Consider the following 24,753-nt stretch of genomic DNA (forward strand, 5'->3'; position numbering starts at 1 on the left):
ATATGTTTTAAAAGTGCCAAATGTGATTATTTTCATCATGCAGGGTGTCTCATTAAAGAATATGTCAGTTAAACTATGATAGAATGTTCACAACCAGGTAAATTAACCTTTTCTCTGACATGTGCACGGTTCAAGTGAAAATTCTCATTTTTCTAAAATCGGCATCTTTTATGCAAAAATGAACTGTTATCATGGAAAACTATGGAAAATATCAGGGTTACTATTAGAAATTGATATTATGCAAGGTATTTCATGGACTTTTATGCTGCCAAGGGGTAAAAGACCCCCGGAATACCTCCAAATCGGCAATTTTTTAAAACTAATTTTATGCCACAATTGCCCCTTTTTTCGCATGATATTGTCATTACATGTTATAACAGTCCCAAGTCTGATTTTATGAGCCAGTCAGATTGTCTCATGAATGAAATTGCAGTTGAACCCGGATAAAAAGATTCACACCTTTGAGAAAATCTATTCAATATGTTTATATTGTTGTGCAGTGAAACCCACTCATGAATCTTTCAATACTGATCACATCTGAAATCAGCTGGCCATGCATCTAAATATCGAAAACAGTGTCTATCTCTGTTGCATTTTCATTTTCCTGTTGTACGACATTGCTGTGATTGTTGCAGTCAGTGCAGCTGCATAGGTCAATATACTCTAGTCCTGCAAGGACACAAGGGCACATCCTCCCGTTTTCACAGTTTTTGTCAGTGCAGTGGAGGTGTGTTAAGTCTTGAACCTCAGCTGGAGCGGAATGTTGAGTATACATAGTCTGGGTAATTCCACCACCTTCACAAGCGGACCAGCCATGACCAACTGGTGATATCAACCATGGGTTAGCAACATGGCTGTCACACCAAATCTTGGTTTGATACTTGGCCGTAGGATGTGCTGCTTGAACGCATCCTCAGTTTGGGGAAGCATAGATGCTGGTGTCTGTGGTCGGGGCCAAATGGAAACGTAGATCATTCAATGAATCCAAGTCTTTGCCTTTTTTGCCATACATGAGAAGCACTAATTTCCATGACAATGAAACACAAGTGTCTATATCAGCCTCATGAAATCCTTCATATCTGACAATGCTCGTGCATTCTTGATCAGTGTAGAATAAGCTGTTCGCTTCCCAATTCTGTTGAAAGAACATGTGGTGTCACACCCAGTGATAGCGTGTATGGCAGGGAGACACAAACAGTCGGTCCTGTGGTGTAGTGGGCCTGCGGGGGCAGGGCATGATGTGGGGAGTGTGGTGGAGGAGTGGTTTTAGAGTGGTCACGTGCTTGCACGGGATATAGGAGTGCGCGCCGCCTGAGGCGTTGTCGTAGTTGCTGTAGCCGTTGTGGCCTGCGGAGCCTGTAGGGCGTGTGGCTTGTCGAGTGCATCGAGTACGCAATAAAGTGGAGTTACGGGCAACGTACGCTCACGCTCCCGTTCGTGGCAATACAGCAGGGTTGTGCTGTTCCCCCGCTCGTGTCTGCCTTGGAGCACCTCGGCCACGACACCACAGGTCCTAACTGAGTAACTATCTCATGGACTGGAATGTATCTCTCCTTTCCAGAATGCCCAGCGTACATGTATACCTTGTCAGTCAGCTGTTTTCTACGAGAATAGTAGATCAACAGTACCAGGACATCCGTGTCATCACAGCGAACAATGACCCTTGAATGATCACGTGAGAGACTGACGGCATGGAGGATTATCCGAGTATCCGCTTCCTCCTGTGTACTCTGAAGAGAGTCAATGGATGAGACTCCGAGTGATTGTACTTCTTTCACCAGCTTGCCATCACCGAAACCACCGGCCAGAATAAATGATTTCTCGTTTGGTAATTGTTCGTAATTGTCCAATATATGTTGAGAGATGAAGTTTGCTAGGCTGGACTTGTTGCCTCCACTTTTCAGAAACTGGCGGTAGTTCGGAACCTGTCTACCAGCGGCTTGATGAAGAATGACAGCATTGTCCAATTGATCTGATTCATCAAAAGATCCAAATTCGTAATCACCCGATTCATTGATTTGAATGTTCAGAGCAGATACCTTCTTCACTAGATCACCGACAGTTACCTCATTCGAACAAACAAGATCGGAATTTTCAGTCTGGCTAATGAAAAGCATCCGATCACCAAATCGCTTCTTCAGCTTCTGTTTGAACTTCCATGATGGATATTCGCTGGGTTTCTCCGCTGTACTCTCACCTAGTTCCTGAAGTATAACCAGGAGTCGTTCATGCAATGTAGACGGTGTCACAACCTTCTTCACCTTTGAAAAAATTGTGCGTTCAATTTCCCAACTTAAACTAAGAACAGCCTTATCATGGAAATTCATAGCCTTCTCCAATTTAGTCTTTGACCGGTCAGCCTTTATATTTCTTGGTGAGATATAACAACTGTAACAGGATCTGTGGTATTTTGCATCATACGCAAATAAGTCTGGATATGACAACATTCGCATGCGAGTCCTGTCATCGAGTCTTTCCAAAGATGCTGCAATGACACGGTCACGATTTGAAGGTCCGGTGCCAGTGGCGATTTCTGATAACCTTTCTGCTCTTTTGTACGATTTCTCACAGATGAAACAATCAGTTCTTATGTTAAACGTGGAAGTGTCTGTGCACCGGATTCGGGATGGACCATGTCACCAGCATTATCAGCCGCATCATTCGCAGTAGCAAGTTCATTTTGTACATACTTGAGATTACTTGCGGTTGTATAAGATGCCCTACATTTCTTATGGTATCTAACGGTAACAGTTTGGTTTAAAATGCCATCTTTGATCTTGAGCAACCTGTTGTGCACAGTGTCCTGATGTATTTCCGCAGCTCGAAGAACAGCTTTTACTCCGTCAAGTGTTGGATTTCTTATGAATGGATTGTCCACTGACTTCTCATCTAAAGTCTGTTCACATATTACACAACTTTCACTCAGACGTCTTCTCTTCTCAAGGGGTTCTCCAATCAGATCCATCTTGATTAATTCCCTGCAAGAGAAGGGTATTAAATTTCAGCTAGAGATGCCATATCGGTGAATCACCGCGGGGAATTAGGCCTATGAATAAGGGTCAGTATACTGGGTGTGGAGCCTAATCAGAACTCAATTAAAGATGCCAGCTATCCTCACACAACATACACTTACTGAAGGGAGCCAACACCAAGGATTTATAGCCACTGAGCATGCAGAGCACTTTCGCTTTTCATATATGTGGCATTCCATGGCCATGCTAATACCATGTACAACACATTGTTTACACACACATAGGGCCTACACCATCACTTACAGCACATAGTTTCATTAATCCTCTGATCTTGTACTATGAGAACATCTTTGGTTTTCTTTTTAAGATCCTACCTGTTCAATAGGCCTAATTTGACCAATACAATGAATGATGATCCTCTTCTTGAGGTCAGTGTCTTGAAGTTGAGAAGAAGATTTGACATGTTTGAGCCATGCATGACAGAGGCACAGGTGTCATGATGCCAAAAACAAAAGATCAGCAGTGGCAATGCTCCCTATGGTGTCTTGGTTTAACATAATATCATCATGGGAGAAAATTCCAACTGTTATTATCATTATTAATTGTATTTATTTACAGTACATATGCGACATGTGGGGGTATTTTGGGTTCCTTTTAATCCCCTGCTCATGACAAACTGCACAGAAGAATATCTCAAAACATGAAATACCATCGAAAATTACAATGTAATGATTTTGGTTCAAAATCGTTAAAAAAAAAAATGCCAAATTAGTGGTATTCCGGAGGGTCTTTTAGCCCTTGGCAGCATAAAAGTCCATGAAAAACCTTGCATAATATCAATTTCTAATAGTAACCCTGATATTTTCCATAGTTTCCCATGATAACAGGTAATTTTTGCATAAAAGATGCCGATTTTAGAAAAATGAGAATTTTCACTCGAACTGCGCACATGTCAGAGAAAGGGTTAATTTAGCTGGTTGTGAACATTCTATCATAGTTTAACTGACATATTCTTTAATGAGACACCCTGCCTGATGAAAATAATCACATTTGGCACTTTTAAAACATATATTGGGCATTTAATAAGAGAAAACGTACAAGTTTTTGCTAAAATTGCGCAAAAACTGCCAAAATTGGGGGTATTTTGTGGGTCCTTAACCACCTTAGGAGCATAAAACCCGCTGAAATATCTTAAAACATGTCCAATACATAGAAATACCCTGAAATATTCAACCATTCTACATGTATTTTATGCTTATTGAAGTAAATAATGAATTATTGAAAATGGCCATTTTTTTCTTTTGTTCCCGCACTCAAGGAGTTAATTCACCATGTTGTGCAGAATTTCAACAACTACAACGTCAGTTTTGGAAAACTAGGCATCAATACGGTTCAAATGAGACCGGTTTCAGCTTGTTATACCACCGGTAGGGGTCGACTCATTTTTCTCGGTCTCGGCCACTACACTATAATCGTGGCAGGGCAGGATTTATAGGAGGGTGCACGGGGCATCAGCTCCGGGGCCCCCCAACAAACCGGGGCCCCCCACCGCCCCCCCCCCCCACAAAAATGAGCATTAGATTTTTAATGCACTTTTAAGACTTTTTAAAGCAAAACAAATGAATTAAGTAGACTTGAGCAAAATAGCTTCTCAGTTTTTAGCTCGTCTTCGACAAAATCAAGGTGACCTGTTGAGACATAACGATGTCCTTCAGTCAGTCAGTCAATCCCTTCTTCCTTCCAGCAATGGGTCCATTAACATTTTTTGTCTTTCCTTACTCTGAGGTAGCTCAATGGATCATTTTGAAACTCAACATGATGATTCATGCTGTCGATGCACAAAAGGTAATGGAGCCCTTTTGAGAATTTCCATCAGCGTGGTGTTGGCTTAGTAGTTAGGGTGGCTGGCTTGGGATCTTATGGTCCTGAGTTTGAGCCTCATTGGCTGCTGAATCAACACCAGGTGGGGTTGACTCCGTCTGTCATCCTTCCACGGTTGGAGAAATGAGTACCAGTGTACTTGTACAGGGGCAAAGCATCAGCAGCATAGTCACACCCCACCAAAATGATAGCTACCTGGCAGTCAAGCAGCCATATGTAAGAAGAAGAAGAAGAAGAAGAAGAGAATTTCCATGCAGGTCATGAGATAATTAGAGCTAATCAACTCAAAATGTAATCTATGTTAAAACTGTATGTCCATCACATATTGCGAGATTCCATGATCTCACAAGAGGTTTTGTTGTTTAATTTAAAACTCAATTTAATCTCTTAATAATTACTTCTACCACTCAAAGTGCATGTAGGCTATATTTTCAGCCCTGTCTATTTGTCTGTGAGCTAGGGACAGATTTGGACCAAATTTGGTGGAAATATTGGGTGTGTGACAAGAATGAATTGATGAAATATCCATGGAAGCACACAAAGGGTGTTTTGGCATCAAGCATAAAGGTGAAGATCCTGATCCAGATCTAGCACTGGAATTTTTGAAGTGATGCTTCACAATTGAGGGTTGAGGCTAAAAACGATATATTCGCATGATATCTCTCAGTTATGGACGGATTCTGACAAAACATAGTGGACAGGTTGGGTGTGTAACAGGGAAGAATTGATTTGATTTTGGTGAAGATCTGAATCCAGAACCGGATACAAGGATTTTTTATTTTGTTAAGTGATCTTACCTCATTGAGAGATCGGACCAAAAGCTATGTAAAAGCATGATATGTATCAAAAAGTTGTGGTTGAGTTATGACAACACTAGTTAGATGAGTTGGTGAGGTGATAACAACAAGCTGATTCGATTTTGGTTCAGGTTAGGATCCAGAATCAGCCTTTCAGTGGGATACAAAATGTAAACTGTCAAAACTAGAAGGGCATTCGGTAGAGCGCATACCTCCACCACATAATGCCTGATCCATGAGAACATATCTGGCCCAATACATTTTTGAAATATCATGCTATATATCGTTTTTGGCTCTATCTCTCAATGGTGAAGAATCACTTTAAAAATTAAATAATTATCGTCGACAGATCCAGATTCGGATATTCACCAAAATTGAATCAATTCTTTCTTGCCACACGCCCATGTCCACCAAATTTCGTCCAAATCCGTCTACAACTTTTTGAGATATCATGCTATATATCATTTTTGGCCCAATCTCTCAATGGCAAACAATCACTTTAAAATTATTGCAGCTGGATCTGGATCTTGACCAAAATTTAAACAGTTCGTCCTTGTCACACACACAACCTGTCCACAACACTTCGTCTGGATTCGTCCACAAATTTTTGAGATATCCTGCACACAAACAAACAAACAAATGAAATTGCTCGTTGAGCAAGGAATTGCCAGAATAACTTTGTTATATCTCCATGATCAACACTTCCGGTTCCGGTTTTGAGCGGCAAGGGGTCTCCTTCGGGGCTCCCTGCTGACGTTCTCAAAGTTAAGTTCCGGTTGTTATTTGTCCCGTTTTAACTGTTTCATTTTCTCACCTACATGTTAATGTGTGTTCCTAGTTCGGTTTTGTTTCAAAAATCGTGCTATTTTGTGAATATTTATGTCGACGTTCTTACCTGGTGTTTGAGGCCTAGTCCTAGGCTTGAGGCCTACCGGTTCCACTCGGTGTTCGATCGTTTTTTTTTTGTTTGTTTGTTTGTTTTTTCTCCCCATTACCTTCAATTTCTATCCTCCCCATTACCTTCAATTTTCATCCTCCCCACTTTCCAAACATCCCCCATTCTCCCAACTAATCTCTTTCTTATCTCAAAAAAAAAAAAAAAAAAAAATATATATATATATATATATATATATATATATATATATATATATATATATATATATATATACCCAACAACAACAACAACAACAACACGCTCACCTTCTCCCGATTCTGCTACTTCTTCTTCCTCTTAACTTCCTCCTCGTCTTCCTCGATTTCTTTTTTTTTTTACACTTCCATGACCTAATCTGTTGAACTCTCTCATACATTAATATTAACAACAAAAACGATCTTATAATGCTTCATCTTCCTCTCTCACACATGTGGTACTCTTTACTGTTTCACAATGCACTACTCTTCTGCTATTTTAACAGACTGCTCTCATTTCGACCTCTCCTTCATTCCTTGCCTAAAAAATCCAACTATTACAGCGCTTCTTCTCTCCATGCTCTGAATTCGCCTTCATTGCATCCATCAAGAATTGTGTTAAATCGCATCTCTGACCTAAAACTTTTAAAAACCACAGTTTGCCATGGATGCTCGCCTTCCATCAACCATTCTTTTTTTCCAACTTCAGTGCCAACTCACCCCCCTCACCCCTCACTCTCACTCTCAAAGCAACCATCCCACTCTTCTCCCTCCAAGCCTCCCCCTCACCTCTTTCAAAAATTCCCCCCTCACCTTTCTCCCACCTTTCATCCCCCTCACTCTTCCTTCTCTAAGTTGCCCCCCTCTCATCCACCAACCTGCCTCCCTCCACTTCCCTCTCACCTCCATCTCTTCACTCCACCTCCTCAAATCCTCAACTGCCATCTTCCTTGTCTCTTGTCCCCCCTCTCTCCCAGCACCACAGAGCCTTTTCTCCTCCTCATTCGGCCCCCTCCCCTCGCTATTCTGCAATACCCCACCCTCCTTCAGCAACCCTCCTTACCTCCCCCCCGCATCCCCCGTCCTACCCTCCCCCGCCCCCTCCACCTCCTGCACCCAAAGCCTCCTCCCCTACCTCTTCATTAAAAGTGTGGACCTCAAATATCCGGGGCCTTCGCTCAAACCTTTCAGATCTTTCCATACAGGTTGCCACTGACAAACCAGACATTATCTGCCGAACAGAAACTTTCCTCTCCCAAGACGTGTCTGACTCCCAAGTATCTCTCCCTGGTTACTCCCTCTTACGGTATGACAGACCTGAGCCTCGTCCTGGTGGAGGTGTTGCTCTCTTCATCAAGACTCTATTCCTCACTCTCCCTGCACTGCCCTCACTCCCCCACACCCCCAGGAATACCTCTGGCTTCGGCTTCCCCTCCACTCCCACCTCATGTTTATATGTGTACTGTACCGTCCACCGAACAGTGATGACTCCATCTACACCTCACTCTCCGAAAACATGGACCATCTTCTATCTTCTCATCCAAACTCTCTCTTCCTCTTATGTGGCGACTTCAATTGTCATCACGCCAGTTGGCTAGGTGTGGGTACCTCTCTCACCTGCCATGGGACATCAGCAAAAGCTTTCTGTGACTCATTGGGACTGACTCAATCGGTCAACTTCCCGACCCGGATCTCAACCAATGGTACTCCATCTCTTCTGGATCTGATTTTGACAAATTTCCCTGACAATATCTGCTGCTCTTCCTTCGCTCCAATCGGTTCTTCTGACCACGTCCTTATTAAAGTGGACATCTCTCTGGCTGTTATCAGAGAACCACCTCACCGCCGTCGAGTCTGGCATTTCACTCAAGCCGACTGGCAGGGTCTCCGAGCAGCCATCAAACTTACAGACTGGTCTCCTATCACTACTTTCTCAAACATCAACTCATCCTGGGAATTCTTTCAAAGAAACTTTCTCTCCCTCATGCACAGATTTATCCCCTCTCGTGTTCAGTTGTCTTACCCTTCCTCCCGCCCTTGGTTTACTGAAGCTTGTGGTGAGGCAGTTGTCCTGAAACAACTTGCCTTTGCCTCATGGAAAGCAAACCCAACTGAGGGCAATCTCAGTTCTTTCCACAAAGCTCGGAACAAGTGTGTATCTACCCTCAGGAGAGCCAGAAAACAACATCTTTCTCATCTCAAGTCTGAACTCTCAAACCTCTCTCCCTCCTCAAAATCCTGGTGGCGTTTAATCAAATCTGTTTCTGGTGTATGTTCCCCCTCCATCCCCTCCCTTACCTCAAATGGCCGCACTGCTGATTCCACACGTGATAAAGCTGAATGTCTAAACTCGGTGTTTGCAGCTAAATCTTGTGTCCTAAACCCATCACTATCTCTACCCACCTTACCCAGTCGCACCCAACTGTCCCTGGACTCTGTATCCTTTTCTCCTGACAAGGTGGAGAGCTTGCTTTCAAACCTCGAGTCAGATTCTGCAACCGGTCCAGACGGCATCAGCCCACGTGTCCTCAAAGCCTGCTCTTCTGCTCTTGCTCACCCTCTCTCTGTTCTATTCACCCTCTCATTTTCCCAAGGTCATCTGCCATCTGCTTGGAAATCTGCTAACATCACTGCCCTGCATAAAAAAGGTGCAAAAACAGATCCCTGTAACTACAGACCAATCAGCCTTCTCCCAATCATCAGCAAGGTGATGGAATCCATCATCGCTTCAGACATGAAATCCTTCCTCTTCTCCAATGGCTTGATTTCCAATCATCAATTTGGTTTCAGACCAGGTCACTCTACCCTGGATATGCTGCTACTGCTCTCCCATCAATGGATGGAGGTCCTCAATGCCAGACAGGAAATCCGAGCCGTATCCCTGGACATATCACGTGCTTTTGACACAGTCTGGCACCCTGCCCTACTCACCAAACTCTCTTCCCATGGTATTCAAGGCCATCTCCACTCATGGCTCGCAGACTTCCTCTCCTGTCGCAGTCAACGTGTGGCCCTAAATGGAGTTCTTTCATCCCCTCTTCCTGTGCAGGCTGGAGTTCCTCAAGGTAGCGTTCTGGGCCCTGTTCTTTTTCTGGTTTTCATCAATGATCTCTCGGACTCTCTGGAAAATCCTCTATTTCTCTTTGCCGATGACTCCACCCTCTGCCGTACCATCTGTCATCCCTCAGACCGGCAAGCAGCAGCTTCTTCGCTCACTGCAGATCTGGATAAAATCACAAACTGGTCCAACACGTGGAACATGTCTTTCAATCCAGACAAATCTCACACTCTCACTATGTCTCTTCGAAAGGACCATTTACAAAACCCCCCCATCCACTTTCTCAACAATCCTCTGGAAGAAGTCTTTTCTTTCAAGCTTCTGGGTCTCACTATCTGCCATGACCTTTCCTGGGAAAGTCACATTTCCAACCTTGCCTCAAAAGCCAGTCGCCGACTGGGAATCCTCCGTCGTGCAAAGTCCTTCCTCGGCCCTCTTGAGCTCCTGACCACTTACAAAGCTTTTGTCCGTAGCCTGATGGAGTACTGCTCTCCCCTCTGGGCTGGTGCTCCTGCCTCCCACCTTTCTCTACTTCACGCTGTCGAAACCAGGGCATTTAAGATCATCGGCATCTCCCGCAATGAAGCTGAGTCTTTGGGCCTCTCACTCAATCACCGCAGGTTGGTCGGTGGTCTTTCTGTCTTCTACCGACTCCTCTCCAGCCTTGCCCCCCCTGCTCTCTCTGCGATTTGTCCCAACCACATTTCCACAGGGCGCTCAAGGTCCGCCAACAACCCCCTTCTGGTAAAACTACCAAAATCACGAATCACTGCTCATCTTCACTCTTTCATTCCTCTTTTTTCCCGCCTTTGGAATAAACTTCCTCACTCTATTCTTTCCCATTCTTCCCTCCAGGCTTTCAAAACAGCTGTTCACCACCACCTCTTATCTTCCCCCATCCAAATCCTCGATCTTTTCTACCCCCGATAATCCACCCAAGCCCACTTCCTTCAATTCTCCTGCTTTCCTTCCTGAAAGTCCCTGTAATGTCCATCTTCTCCTCGCCATGTTCCCCGTCCCATCCCCATCCCTCTCCCTTCCACAGTTCACCTGTGTCTGTTCCCCAATGTTTTGTCCCTTCCACTCCCGCCCCTCTTGTCTCATGCCTCCTTGCTGTGAGTTGTGTGTTAGCTCTCATACGAGCCTCGACCAAGGTATACAAAAAAAAAAAAATAAAAAAAAAATCTCTGAAAAAACAAAAACCTGGAAATCAATTTGGTTCTTGTAAGTCAATAGTGCTACTGTTTAATGAGTTATAGCACTTAGTTTGGTCATGATCATAACTTGGAAATCAATCGGACTTGAAATGGCAATTTTTATCACAATTTGCAATTTTTGACCTGACCCCCCTGACATTCGACCCCCGACCGCTAAGAAGGGTGTTGGTGTGACACCGCAATGAGACATATGGTTGGATGCAGTATTGGAAGATGCACATTTTGGATTTGGTTTGAAGTCGATACGACCATGTTAGCGGATGTTATTGCGAAAATAAGAATTTCGGTTTTTCGGTGACCTTGACCTTTGACCTAGATTCACCAAAAAAGACAAGTGTCTAAGTTGGACCATGGCCAACGTCTGTACCCAGTTTGGTCATGATCGCTGAAATGCTGTGGCTGTTACAGGGTAAACAAACACACAAACAGACAGACAGACACAAACAGAATGACACACACAACCGACCAATATAATTGCCGAAATCCGAAGGATTCTGGCAATTAACACACAAACAGACAAATGAAATTGCTCGTTGAGGAAGGAATTGCCGGAATAACTTTGTCATATCTCCATGATCTCTGAAAAAACAAAAACCTGGAAATCAATTGGGTTCTTATAAATCGATAGTGCTACTGTTTAATGAGTTATAGCACTTAGTTTGGTCATGATCATAACTTGGAAGTCAATCGGACTTGAAATGGCATTTTTATCGCAATTTGAAATTTTTGACCCGACCCCCTTGACATTCGACCCCCGACCCCTCTCTCTCTCTCTATATCGAGTGCAGCCTGTGGCTGCTGGTTGCATCATTGGTTGGAACGCGGCTATGCCGCTGATGCAGTGTCCCCCTTACCAGTACACTGGTGCTCATTTTGCTGACCTCGAAAGGATGACAGACTGAGTCAACCTCCTGGTGTATTTTAATTCAGTGGCCAACGGGGCTTGAACTCAGGACCCGAGGATCCCAAGCCGCCACCATAACCACTAAGCCAACACCAGGCTTACCCCCGACCGCTAAGAAGGGTGTTGGTGTGACACCCCAATGAGACATATTGTTGCAGGGCCAGGTATCGGTGACGAGCACAACCACCAGATGGAGCAGTAGAGTCGGCTCCACCGATCACCCGGAATGCATAGGTCATCACTCCGGAGCCGACGGGTCCATTATCGGACCGAAGTTCGTCAATAGGTTGACCACGTGGGGGAGGGTCGATTGCCAATTTCAATTTACCTAAATACCCACGTCGTCCAAACTACTGGGGAAATTCACCCTCAACGATGCTCGTACGGAACGAGACGCTAGCGTGCTCGAACCGTGTGCGATCCGAGCGGATAATCACCAAGATCCGTCGGTCCAAATGTCCCTTTACAGCGGCAACAGCCTGGCTAATTCTCCAACACGCACCGTGTTAAACCAATAAAAGAAACACAAAAACGAACATACATTTAACACATGGGTTTATTTATAATAGGTGGGGAAGGAGGGGAGCATGTTAGAAGCAGAGTTATCACGACTAATAGAAATGAAATGCAAATAATGTACAAGGCACTTAACAGTTGCAACTTAAAGACGGGCCCACACACACACACACACACACACACACACACACACACACACACACACACACACACACACACACACACACACACACACACACACACACACACACACACACACACACACACACACACACACACACGGACCCCAATGGTCTTTATTGAAGACCTCCAGCTCGAGGATAGGTGAGCTCGAGACCAGAGCCTGCGCTTGGACCTGTCCACCTCATGTGGTCTTTGACGATCTGGCTCTTTGGGACTCGAACGCGCAGCAACGATGCCACTCCAAGCACCAGGGATAGAGGAAAAGCGTCGGACGCCAGGTGGACGAGACGAGAGACCACCGAGCACTGCCAAGCCGACCAGACCGGACGAGTCGATCTCCGGCATCTCAAACCCGATCGCTGCCAAGCCAACCAGACCAGACGAGTCGATCTCCGGCACCTCAAACCCGATCACTGCCAAGCCGACCAGATCAGATGAGTCGATCTCCGGCACCTCGGACCCGATCGCTGACAAGCCGACCAGACCAGACGAGTCGATCTCCGGCACCTCAAACCCGATCGCCCAACCCTGACACTGTTTCCAAGGCCCTGGCGTTCCTTATATTGCCTTTCTCCTGCAGGCTGGGGTGTCGTGGGAAGGATCGCCGTCTGAGACGTCTCGCCTCCCATTGGTCTGGGATTCGTGGGAACATCGGTGTCTGAGACGCTCACACCTCCCATTGGTCGAGAGGCTGTGGGAAAGGTTGGCGTCTGAGACGTCTCACCTCCCATTGGTCCGGGGTTCGTGGGAATGTCGGTGTCTGAGACGTCTCACGCCTCCCATTGGTCACGGGGAACATTTTATCTCTCTGGGGCAGAGTCAGAGCTCTGGTGGCCGAGAAATCTCCGCCTACGTACGTGGTCGAACGCATGTAGACTATGGCGTCGGTGTGAGGAAGTGAGGTGAAGGCATGTTGTTGTGAACAACTCTCCGCAGCGCACACACGTAATTCCCGTTAGACACAGCTCGGGGGCCCTAACTCTAAACACACACTTACCGATATAACTGTTCTATAGGGACCCTGGCTGTTGTGTGCGATGGGTTCCAGATTCGTAACACGACCTCCTCCCCTTTTTACAGACTCGTCCTGAGTCGTTGAATTTTCGTGTGACCAGCATGTGTAAGTTCTCCCCTAGTACGATTTACCTACGGATCCCTGAGTGTGACCTTTTTTCATACATGTCCCAATAGTGGGGCAACTTAGCTAAATATAGCATAATTATGCATTTTGTGAAGAATGCACCAAATTTGGCACACGAGTAGCCTATCATATTATGAACAGATTTGGATATTGGGCCATCTCAAAATTTTTGATGGCAGTGGAAAATGGCTGCCACAGCCATCAGCGGCTGAATTTGAGATGGCCCAATATCCAAATCTGTTCATAATATGTTAGGCTACTAGTGTACCAAATTTGGTGCTTTCCTCACAAAATGCACAATTGTTATGTTAAGTTGCCCCACTACAAAAATAAATAACCCAGTGCGCTGCGTAGCTAAACCATCAGACTCACTTGGACAACTTAAATAAATTGCAGGCGCTAACACAGACATGCAGGTGGGTTAAACTTATTTACAATTTTTACCTTATCTATTTAAACTAATCATGGCCCAGGACCAGTCATCTGTGGGAAAAGAAAGAGGCACAGCAATGTCAACAGTTTGTGTGTGGGTGAGTGCTCCGCAGATGAAGGTCAGTCATCCTCAGGGCCTGCTCAAAAGGTCCCCCCTTGAGTGTTTCTGTGAACCTTTTGCTCTCTCCCTTTCATACCCCCAGCTGCTGGAGGCAACTCACCCTAACACGGCATGCCATATGCCGTCCCACAGGCCATTTGAAGAGGTAGCCAGGCTGTCCAATGCAGTCTCTGGCTCCTTTGTGCAAGAAGAGGTGGCCAGGCTGCTCACTGCAGTCTCTGGCTCATGGAAATGAATGGTTGGAAGCAAAAACACAAGAATGATGCACGGGCTGCACCAATGCAGTCCCCGTGTGCGGCTGCTTGCAGGGCAGTCCTTGCATACTTTGAATGATCCTGGTGCACATGGTTGAGGATGATGACACAGGGGCAATGCAAATAAGGGCTAGCAGGCATGGGGCCATGGCAGCAGCAGGCGAACAAGGCATGGCAAGGCCATGCGGAATAGGCGATACAGCACAACGGGCGGGCAGGTGAAGCTGGCCGGCCTCTGGTCTCGTTCCGCGTGGATCTGGAGGGAGTGCAGTAGTGCCGGCCGCTCCGGAAGCGGGCTCGGACCTAACCTATGGTCTCCCCCCAACCTATCGCCTTTGCCTGTCTCTGTCCATACCCACTCCCTTAATTTGCAACAAAAAGCAACCAAATTTAGCCCCCTTTTATTTTTTCCTTGTAATTCTGTCTCCCTAACCCCCTTTACCGTCTTTGTCCGGCAAACCTATCCTTTACATAAACTCCCAACCCCTACGTTCCTATTTTTGGAGGGGAATAGGGAAAGACTAGCATCCTGTCTCAAGGCCCAACTAAGGCTCACAATGGCCTCCTCAGAGCCTGCCATTTCACATTTGTCCCTTGTGGTGATCATATAACTACCAAGTTTGGTGAATTTCTGCATAACCGTTTGGGAGTGGGCATGACGGACAGAGACAGATCACAAACAGATGGACGGATCAGATTATAATATCCCCCACCCCCTTTTTTTAAAAAAAGCGAGGAGATAAGGGGTGGATTCAGAATTTTTTTTTTTGGGGGGGGGGTGTTCACTCAAGGTTAAGATGTTCTTATATTGTGAAATATACCCCCAAGCCTTATTCAAGTCAATGTAATCTATCCAGATAAGCAGTCTCTGACCATAAATTCACTTTCTCCACAGAAAAAAATTGGGAATAGCGAGCTATATGATGAAAAGGCCTCAGGCCTGTCACTAAGTGGAAAAAACCGGTTAATCTATCCAGACTAGCAGTGTCTGACCATAAATTTACTTTATCCACAGAAAAATTTGGGAATAGCGAGCTATTTGATGAAAAAGCATCAGGCCTGTCACTAAGTGGGAAAAACCGGTTAATCTATCCAGACTAGCAGTGTCTGACCATAAATTTACTTTATCCACAGAAAAATTTGGGAATAGCAAGCTATTTGATGAAAAAGCATCAGGCCTGTCACTAAGTGGGAAAAACTGGTTAATCTATTCAGACTAGCAGTGTTGTTGTTGTTGTTGTTCATCTTTCGGCTGCTCCCGTTAGGGGTCGCCACAGCGGATCATCTGTTATGATCCGCATACTGATTTGGCACAGGTTTTACGCCGGATGCCCTTCCTGACGCAACCCTGGTCGCCTCTTACGACACAGGGATAAGGGTTGGGTTTCGCCATGATTCCAGGCTGCCATACACCCTCTCATAGCGCGGCCCAGCGCAGAGCTCCCGTGCTCAAGCGATCCTCCAACCCAAGCCTCCTAGTAGCCGGATTACAGGCGCACGCCACTACGCCCGGTTATTCAGACTAGCAGTGTCTGACCATAAATTTACTTTCTCCACAGAAAAATTTGGGAATAGCGAGCTATTTGATGAAAAGGCCTCAGGCCTGTCACTAAGTGGGGAAAACTGGTTAATCTATCCAGACTAGCAGTGTCCGACCATAAATTTACTTTCTCCACAGGAAAATTTGGGAATAGCGAGCTATATGATGAAAAGGCTTCAGGCCTGTCACAAAGTGGGAAAAACTGGTTAATCTATCCAGACTGGCAGTGTCCGACCATAAATTTACTTTCTCCACAGGAAAATTTGGGAATAGCGAGCTATATGATGAAAAGGCTTCAGGCCTGTCACTAAGTGGGAAAAACTGGTTAATCTATCCAGACTGGCAGTGTCCGACCATAAATTTACTTTCTCCACAGGAAAATTTGGGAATCGTGAGGAACTTGATGAAAAGGCCTCAGGCCTGTCACTAAGTGGGAAAAACTGGTTAATCTATCCAGACTGGCAGTGTCCGACCATAAATTTACTTTCTCCACAGGAAAATTTGAGAATCGCGAGGAACTTGATGAAAAGGCCTCAGGCCTGCCACTAACTGGGAAAAACTGGTTCATCTATCCAGACTAGCAGTGTCCGACCATAAATTTACTTTCTCCACAGAAAAATTTGGGAATAGCGAGCTATATGATGAAAAGGCCTCAGGCCTGTCACTAAGTGGGAAAAACTGGTTAATCTATCCAGACTGGCAGTGTCCGACCATAAATTTACTTTATCCACAGAAAAATTTGGGAATAGCGAGCTATTTGATGAAAAAGCATCAGGCCTGTCACTAAGTGGGAAAAACCGGTTAATCTATTCAGACTAGCAGTGTCCGACCATAAATTTACTTTCTCCACAGAAAAATTTGGGAATAGCGAGCTATTTGATGAAAAGGCCTCAGGCCTGTCACTAAGTGGGAAAAACTGGTTAATCTATTCAGACGAGCAGTGTCCGACCATAAATTTACTTTCTCCACAGAAAAATTTGGGAATAGTGAGCTATTTGATGAAAAGGCCTCAGGCCTGTCACTAAGTGGGAGAAACTGGTGAATCTATTCAGACTAGCAGTGTCTGACCATAAATTTACTTTCTCCACAGAAAAATTTGGGAATAGTGAGCTATTTGATGAAAAGACCTCAGGCCTGTCACTAAGTGGGAAAAACTGGTTAATCTATTCAGACTAGCAGTGTTGCTGTTGTTGTTGTTGTTGTTGTTCATCTTTCGGCTGCTCCCGTTAGGGGTCGCCACAGCGGATCATCTGTTATGATCCGCATACTGATTTGGCACAGGTTTTACGCCGGATGCCCTTCCTGACGCAACCCTGGTCGCCTCTTACGACACAGGGATAAGGGTTGGGTTTCGCCATGATTCCGGCCTGCCATACACCCTCTCATAGCGCGGCCCAGCGCAGAGCTCCCGTCCTCAAGCGATCCTCCAACCCAAGCCTCCGAGTAGCCGGATTACAGGCGCACGCCACTACGCCCGGTTATTCAGACTAGCAGTGTCTGACCATAAATTTACTTTCTCCACAGAAAAATTTGGGAATAGCGAGCTGTTTGATGAAAAGGCCTCAGGCCTGTCACTAAGTGGGAAAAACTGGTTAATCTATCCAGACTGGCAGTGTCCGACCATAAATTTACTTTCTCCACAGGAAAATTTGGGAATAGCGAGCTATATGATGAAAAGGCTTCAGGCCTGTCACTAAGTGGGAAAAACTGGTTAATCTATCCAGACTGGCAGTGTCCGACCATAAATTTACTTTCTCCACAGGAAAATTTGGGAATCGCGAGGAACTTGATGAAAAGGCCTCAGGCCTGTCACTAAGTGGGAAAAACTGGTTAATCTATCCAGACTGGCAGTGTCCGACCATAAATTTACTTTCTCCACAGGAAAATTTGGGAATCGCAAGGAACTTGATGAAAAGGCCTCAGGCCTGTCACTAAGTGGGAAAAACTGGTTAATCTATCCAGACTGGCAGTGTCCGACCATAAATTTACTTTCTCCACAGGAAAATTTGGGAATCGCGAGGAACTTGATGAAAAGGCCTCAGGCCTGTCACTAAGTGGGAAAAACTGGTTAATCTATCCAGACTGGCAGTGTCCGACCATAAATTTACTTTCTCCACAGAAAAATTTGGGAATAGTGAGCTATTTGATGAAAAGGCCTCAGGCCTGTCACTAAGTGGGAAAAACTGGTTAATCTATCCAGACTAGCAGTGTCTGACCATAAATTTACTTTCTCCACAGAAAAATTTGGGAATAGTGAGCTATTTGATGAAAAGACCTCAGGCCTGTCACTAAGTGGGAAAAACTGGTTAATCTATTCAGACTAGCAGTGTTGTTGTTGTTGTTGTTGTTGTTGTTGTTGTTGTTCATCTTTCGGCTGCTCCCGTTAGGGGTCGCCACAGCGGATCATCTGTTATGATCCGCATACTGATTTGGCACAGGTTTTACGCCGGATGCCCTTCCTGACGCAACCCTGGTCGCCTCTTACGACACAGGGATAAGGGTTGGGTTTCGCCATGATTCCGGCCTGCCATACACCCTCTCATAGCGCGGCCCAGCGCAGAGCTCCCGTCCTCAAGCGATCCTCCAACCCAAGCCTCCGAGTAGCCGGATTACAGGCGCACGCCACTACGCCCGGTTATTCAGACTAGCAGTGTCTGACCATAAATTTACTTTCTCCACAGAAAAATTTGGGAATAGCGAGCTGTTTGATGAAAAGGCCTCAGGCCTGTCACTAAGTGGGAAAAACTGGTTAATCTATCCAGACTAGCAGTGTCCGACCATAAATTTACTTTCTCCACAGGAAAATTTGGGAATAGCGAGCTATATGATGAAAAGGCTTCAGGCCTGTCACTAAGTGGGAAAAACTGGTTAATCTATCCAGACTGGCAGTGTCCGACCATAAATTTACTTTCTCCACAGGAAAATTTGGGAATCGCGAGGAACTTGATGAAAAGGCCTCAGGCCTGTCACTAAGTGGGAAAAACTGGTTAATCTATCCAGACTGGCAGTGTCCGACCATAAATTTACTTTCTCCACAGGAAAATTTGGGAATCGCGAGGAACTTGATGAAAAGGCCTCAGGCCTGTCACTAAGTGGGAAAAACTGGTTAATCTATCCAGACTGGCAGTGTCCGACCATAAATTTACTTTCTCCACAGGAAAATTTGGGAATCGCGAGGAACTTGATGAAAAGGCCTCAGGCCTGTCACTAAGTGGGAAAAACTGGTTAATCTATCCAGACTAGCAGTGTCCGACCATAAATTTACTTTCTCCACAGGAAAATTTGGGAATAGCGAGCTATATGATGAAAAGGCTTCAGGCCTGTCACTAAGTGGGAAAAACTGGTTAATCTATCCAGACTGGCAGTGTCCGACCATAAATTTACTTTCTCCACAGGAAAATTTGGGAATCGCGAGGAACTTGATGAAAAGGCCTCAGGCCTGTCACTAAGTGGGAAAAACTGGTTAATCTATCCAGACTGGCAGTGTCCGACCATAAATTTACTTTCTCCACAGGAAAATTTGGGAATCGCGAGGAACTTGATGAAAAGGCCTCAGGCCTGTCACTAAGTGGGAAAAACTGGTTAATCTATCCAGACTGGCAGTGTCCGACCATAAATTTACTTTCTCCACAGGAAAATTTGGGAATCGCGAGGAACTTGATGAAAAGGCCTCAGGCCTGTCACTAAGTGGGAAAAACTGGTTAATCTATCCAGACTGGCAGTGTCCGACCATAAATTTACTTTCTCCACAGGAAAATTTGGGAATCGCGAGGAACTTGATGAAAAGGCCTCAGGCCTGCCACTAACTGGGAAAAACTGGTTAATCTATCCAGACTAGCAGTGTCCGACCATAAATTTACTTTCTTCACAGAAAAATTTGGGAATAGCGAGGTACTTGATGAAAAGGCCTCAGGCCTGCCACTAACTGGGAAAAACTGGTTAATCTATCCAGACTTGCAGTGTCCGACCATAAATTTACTTTCTCCACAAGAAAATTTGGGAATAGCGAGCTATATGATGAAAAGGCCTCAGGCCTGTCACTCAGTGGAAAAAAACCGGTTAACCTATCCAGACGAGCAGTGTCTGACCATAAATTTACTTTATCCACAGAAAAATTTGGGAATAGCGAGCTATATGATGAAAAGGCCTCAGGCCTGTCACTAACTGGGAAAAACTGGTTAATCTATCCAGACTGGCAGTGTCTGACCATAAATTTACTTTATCCACAGAAAAATTTGGGAATAGCGAGGTACTTGATGAAAAGGCCTCAGGCCTGTCACTAACTGGGAAAAACTGGTTAATCTATCCAGACTAGCAGTGTCCGACCATAAATTTACTTTCTCCACAAGAAAATTTGGGAATAGCGAGCTATATGATGAAAAGGCCTCATGCCTGTCACTAAGTGGGAAAAACTGGTTAATCTATCCAGACGAGCAGTGTCCGACCATAAATTTACTTTCTCCACAAGAAAATTTGGGAATAGCGAGCTATATGATGAAAAGGCCTCAGGCCTGTCACTCAGTGGAAAAAAACTGGTTAATCTATCCAGACTAGCAGTGTCTGACCATAAATTTACTTTATCCACAGAAAAATTTGGGAATAGCGAGGTACTTGATGAAAAGGCCTCAGGCCTGTCACTAAGTGGGAAAAACTGGTTAATCTATCCAGACTAGCAGTGTCCGACCATAAATTTACTTTCTCCACAGAAAATTTGGGAATAGCGAGCTATATGATGAAAAGGCCTCAGGCCTGTCACTCAGTGGAAAAAAACCGGTTAATCTATCCAGACGAGCAGTGTCTGACCATAAATTTACTTTATCCACAGAAAAATTTGGGAATAGCGAGCTATATGATGAAAAGGCCTCAGGCCTGTCACTAAGTGGGAAAAACTGGTTAATCTATTCAGACTAGCAGTGTCTGACCATAAATTTACTTTATCCACAGAAAAATTTGGGAATAGCGAGGTACTTGATGAAAAGGCCTCAGGCCTGTCACTAAGTGGGAAAAACTGGTTAATCTATCCAGACTAGCAGTGTCCGACCATAAATTTACTTTCTCCACAGGAAAATTTGGGAATAGAGAGCTACTTGATGAAAAGGCCTCAGGCCTGTCACTAAGTGGGAAAAACTGGTTAATCTATCCAGACTAGCAGTGTCCGACCATAAATTTACTTTCTCCACAGGAAAATTTGGGAATAGAGAGCTACTTGATGAAAAGGCCTCAGGCCTGTCACCAACTGATTCTGAGGAAAAGCTGAAGATTTTGGAATCTTTGCGACGGATCTTTACAACAACAATGTAAATACACAAAATGTTTCCAAAACAAATCAATGAAAATATCAAAGGACAAGCACAAAATGTGGCGAAATCACCGCGAGCACTTATCCTAAACTCGCCATTGTGGATCATCAGATCATTCATTATAATAATGGACGATGTAGCCACTGAAACATTGAATTACCTGTTGAAATAGTTCAGGATTCTACTGCACTTTGCTGTGGGACACGATCCCGAAAATGTTGCCTTTCTCTTCGGAGCCATAACTATACTCTGAGTCACAGAGATTAATACAGAACCAGTGGCGAAAAGTATTGCGGCTCGGATTAATTGCTGAGTGAAAGCAAAAGATGTGCGATTGCCGATTGTCCAGTAATATCACGCACAACGATCATGTGACATCATTGTAGTGGGGTGGGGGAGAGTGGGGGTGGTTCACGTGCACCCGGTGAACCCTCCCTGGATCCGCCATTGCGGAGATTATTAAATCAATCCTGCATTTCATTTCGAAATTCCAAGCCGACTCCAAGATACAGCTCGGAAATTCGGTGTGCAGGAAAAAAAAATTGCAGACGAAGAACAAATTAAGACAGTTATCTGAACTCAATGCTGAATTTACTGGAGTATGTATTCCCGTTTCAGATTGGAACACTAGTTACTCCTCCTCCTCCTTCTTCTTCTTCTTCTTTCTCTTCCTCTTCCTCTTCTTCTTATTCTTATTCATCCTCTTCCTCTTCTTCTTCTTCTTCTACTTATTCTTCTTTTCTTCTTCTTCCTCTTCTTCTTCTTCTTCTTCCTCTTCTTCCACCTCTGCTTCTTCTTCTTCCTCTTCTTCCACCTCTGCTTCTTCTTCCTCTTCTTCCACCTCTGCTTCTTCTTCTTCTTCCTCTTCTTCCACCTCTGCTTCTTCCACCTCTGCTTCTTCTTCTTCTTCTTCTTCTTCTTCTTCTTCTTCTTCTTCTTCTACTTATTCTTCTTTTCTTCTTCTTCCTCTTCTTCCTCTCTGCTTCTTCTTCTTCTCTACTTCTTCCAGCACAAGGCTGCAAAGTGGTGTCATTGGCTGTGCCGCTGATGCGTCGCCCTCTGTCGGTGAGGGGAGGAATTTGTAATATCGTTGGGGTGCCGGCGATAGCTCACCTACTCTTCGCTAAGGACATGTTGAGACCTTTAACGTACACCAACCAATGGCGACAGACGGCACGCCCTGTTTAACGTGCAGCCGATGGACGGCGCACACATTGATGAATGTCCCTGCCAGTGAAACACCGCGACGACATTTTATGGCTGCGTCAGGATTCGAACTCAGGCCCATGGGAATACAAAACGGGTTCTCTTGGAACAGATCCAAAAAGGTGGGGTGTATTATCGTATTGTTTGCTGCAAGGCTGGTTTCCTACTTTCTTAAGGGCCGACTTCTTTAACCGTCCTAAAGTCGAATTACAAAATGACGAATTTGTATTTCAAAAATAGAACCGTTTGTGTGACGTCAGCAGATCGTACGTAAATGTGAAAAAAAATAATAATAATGAAGCTCAACTCGAAAAGGGAGATGACGTGTCTTTCAAACCGTTCCCGCTGTTTCCTTTATTAGTTTATATATATATATATATATATATATATATATATATATATATATATATATACATATATATACATATATATACATATATATACATATATATACATATAAATACATATAAATACATATAAATAATAAATCCCTCACCTGAAGAAATTCATCACGGACGGTGAGCCTGCCTCGGCGCCATGACCTCTCTGGTGACTGAGGTCTTGGCGCTCTCCGGACGCCTCGAAAAGGAAGATCTAGCGACGAAAATTGCCAACTTCTCACGGAAGATGTTCGACGTGAAGGTGGGAACTCCGAACGGAAATCCTGCACACCCAGCCATGACTGGAGCTTGTGTTACTGTACCGTGGATCACTCACACTGTACTACAGACAAGAAGTGGGAGGTAACTCGGTATGAGAGCGCATACCGACCTCGACCGTGATGGACACTTTACGTTTTGTATCCACAAAGAGGCCCGAACTGGATTCGGACCTGAATCGATTCGTCCTCGTCACACACTTAACCTTGTCCACAAAGTTTCGTCCACCAATCCGTCCTCAACGTTTTCAGATGTCGTGTTCACAGACAAACAAACAAACTCACAGACGGGTGTACCATTAAAAACAAATGTTATCTATCTATAATTCCAGGTGTGTGTGTGTGTGTGTGTGTGTGTGTGTGTGTGTGTGTGTGTGTGTGTGTGTGTGTGTGTGTGTGTGTGTGTGTGTGTGTGTGTGTGTGTGTGTGTGTGTGTGTGTGTGTGTGTGTGTGTGTGTGTGTGTGTGTGTGTGTCCGCCCGCTGTTTCTCGATAACCACTGGTCCGATCTAATTGAAACTTGCCAGGTATATTGCTGGGGACCTGTGGATGTGCCTTTTCAAAGTTTGATAATACTAGTACGGGCCCGTAGGTGAGTGCCAGTATGTGCAGCCTCTCTCAAACCTCGAAAAGGCACATCCGTGGGTCCCCAGCAATATAATATTCCTGGCAATTTTCAATCGTGCAAAAGAAAAAATAAATAAACATTAATTGTGATGTCATTCGTGACGTCATAGCACCGTGTCCTGTCATTGGTGGACAGATAAATGGCCGTAACTTGGGAACCGCTCGTCCGATTAATATCAAACCTTGAAAAGCACATCCGCGGGGCCCCGGCAATATTCCTGGCAAGTTTCAATCAGATCGGACTGTCGATCGTGCAAAAAATAAATAAATAAATAAACATTAATTGTGACGTCATAGCACCGTGTTTTGTCATTGGTCGACAGATTAATGGCCGTAACTTGGGAACCGCTCGTCCGATCGATATCAAACCTCGAAAAGGCACATCCACGGGTCCCCAGCAATATAATATTCCTGGCAAGTTTCAATCGTGCAAAAGAAAAAATAAATAAACATTAATTGTGATGTCATTCGTGACGTCATAGCACCGTGTCCTGTCATTGGTGGACAGATAAATGGCCGTAACTTGGGAACCGCTCGTCCGATTAATATCAAACCTTGAAAAGCACATCCGCGGGGCCCCGGCAATATTCCTGGCAAGTTTCAATCAGATCGGACTGTCGATCGTGCAAAAAATAAATAAATAAACATTAATTGTGACGTCATTCGTGATGTCATAGCACCGTGTTTTGTCATTGGTCGACAGATTAATGGCCGTAACTTGGGAACCGCTCGTCCGATCGATATCAAACCTCGAAAAGGCACATCCACGGGTCCCCAGCAATATAATATTCCTGGCAAGTTAATCGTGCAAAAGAAAAAATAAATAAACATTAATTGTGATGTCATTTGTGACGTCATAGCACCGTGTCATGTCATTGGTCGACAGATTAATGGCCGTAACTTGGGAACCGCTCGTCCGATCGATATCAAACCTCGAAAAGGCACATCCACGGGTCCCCAGCAATATAATATTCCTGGCAAGTTTCAATCGTGCAAAAGAAAAAATAAATAAACATTAATTGTGATGTCATTCGTGAC

The 24,753-nt window shown here is 44.7% G+C and overlaps 2 protein-coding genes and 1 pseudogene across 4 annotated transcripts in view; 1 reads left to right on the plus strand and 2 right to left on the minus strand.

Annotated features, from left to right (window-relative positions):
* LOC147031649 (uncharacterized) lies at nucleotides 1-23,053 on the minus strand. The gene is made up of 2 exons (XM_085866359.1): nucleotides 22,928-23,053; nucleotides 1-2,978 (listed from the first exon to the last, which is right to left on the minus strand). Exon 2 carries the CDS (start codon nucleotides 2,451-2,453, stop codon nucleotides 1,407-1,409), a length of 1,047 nt encoding a protein of 348 aa, XP_085722485.1. The 5' UTR covers nucleotides 2,454-2,978; nucleotides 22,928-23,053; the 3' UTR covers nucleotides 1-1,406.
* On the minus strand, nucleotides 15,759-15,899 carry LOC147031650 (signal recognition particle RNA; annotated as a pseudogene).
* The window catches only part of ZW10 (zw10 kinetochore protein), a 99,995-nt gene continuing 98,016 nt past the window's right edge, over nucleotides 22,775-24,753 (plus strand). For all 3 annotated transcript variants that reach the window (XM_085866328.1, XM_085866334.1, XM_085866343.1), the window contains exon 1: nucleotides 22,775-23,073. In XM_085866328.1, coding sequence (XP_085722454.1) covers nucleotides 22,969-23,073 — 105 coding nt within the window. In that variant the 5' untranslated portion in view covers nucleotides 22,775-22,968. The remainder of the gene's footprint in view (nucleotides 23,074-24,753) is intronic.

The sequence above is a fragment of the Eptatretus burgeri genome, chromosome 2 (genome assembly GCF_056783735.1).
Source record: "Eptatretus burgeri isolate ZD-2024b chromosome 2, Ebu_testis_v1, whole genome shotgun sequence".
Classification (NCBI taxonomy): domain Eukaryota; kingdom Metazoa; phylum Chordata; class Myxini; order Myxiniformes; family Myxinidae; genus Eptatretus; species Eptatretus burgeri.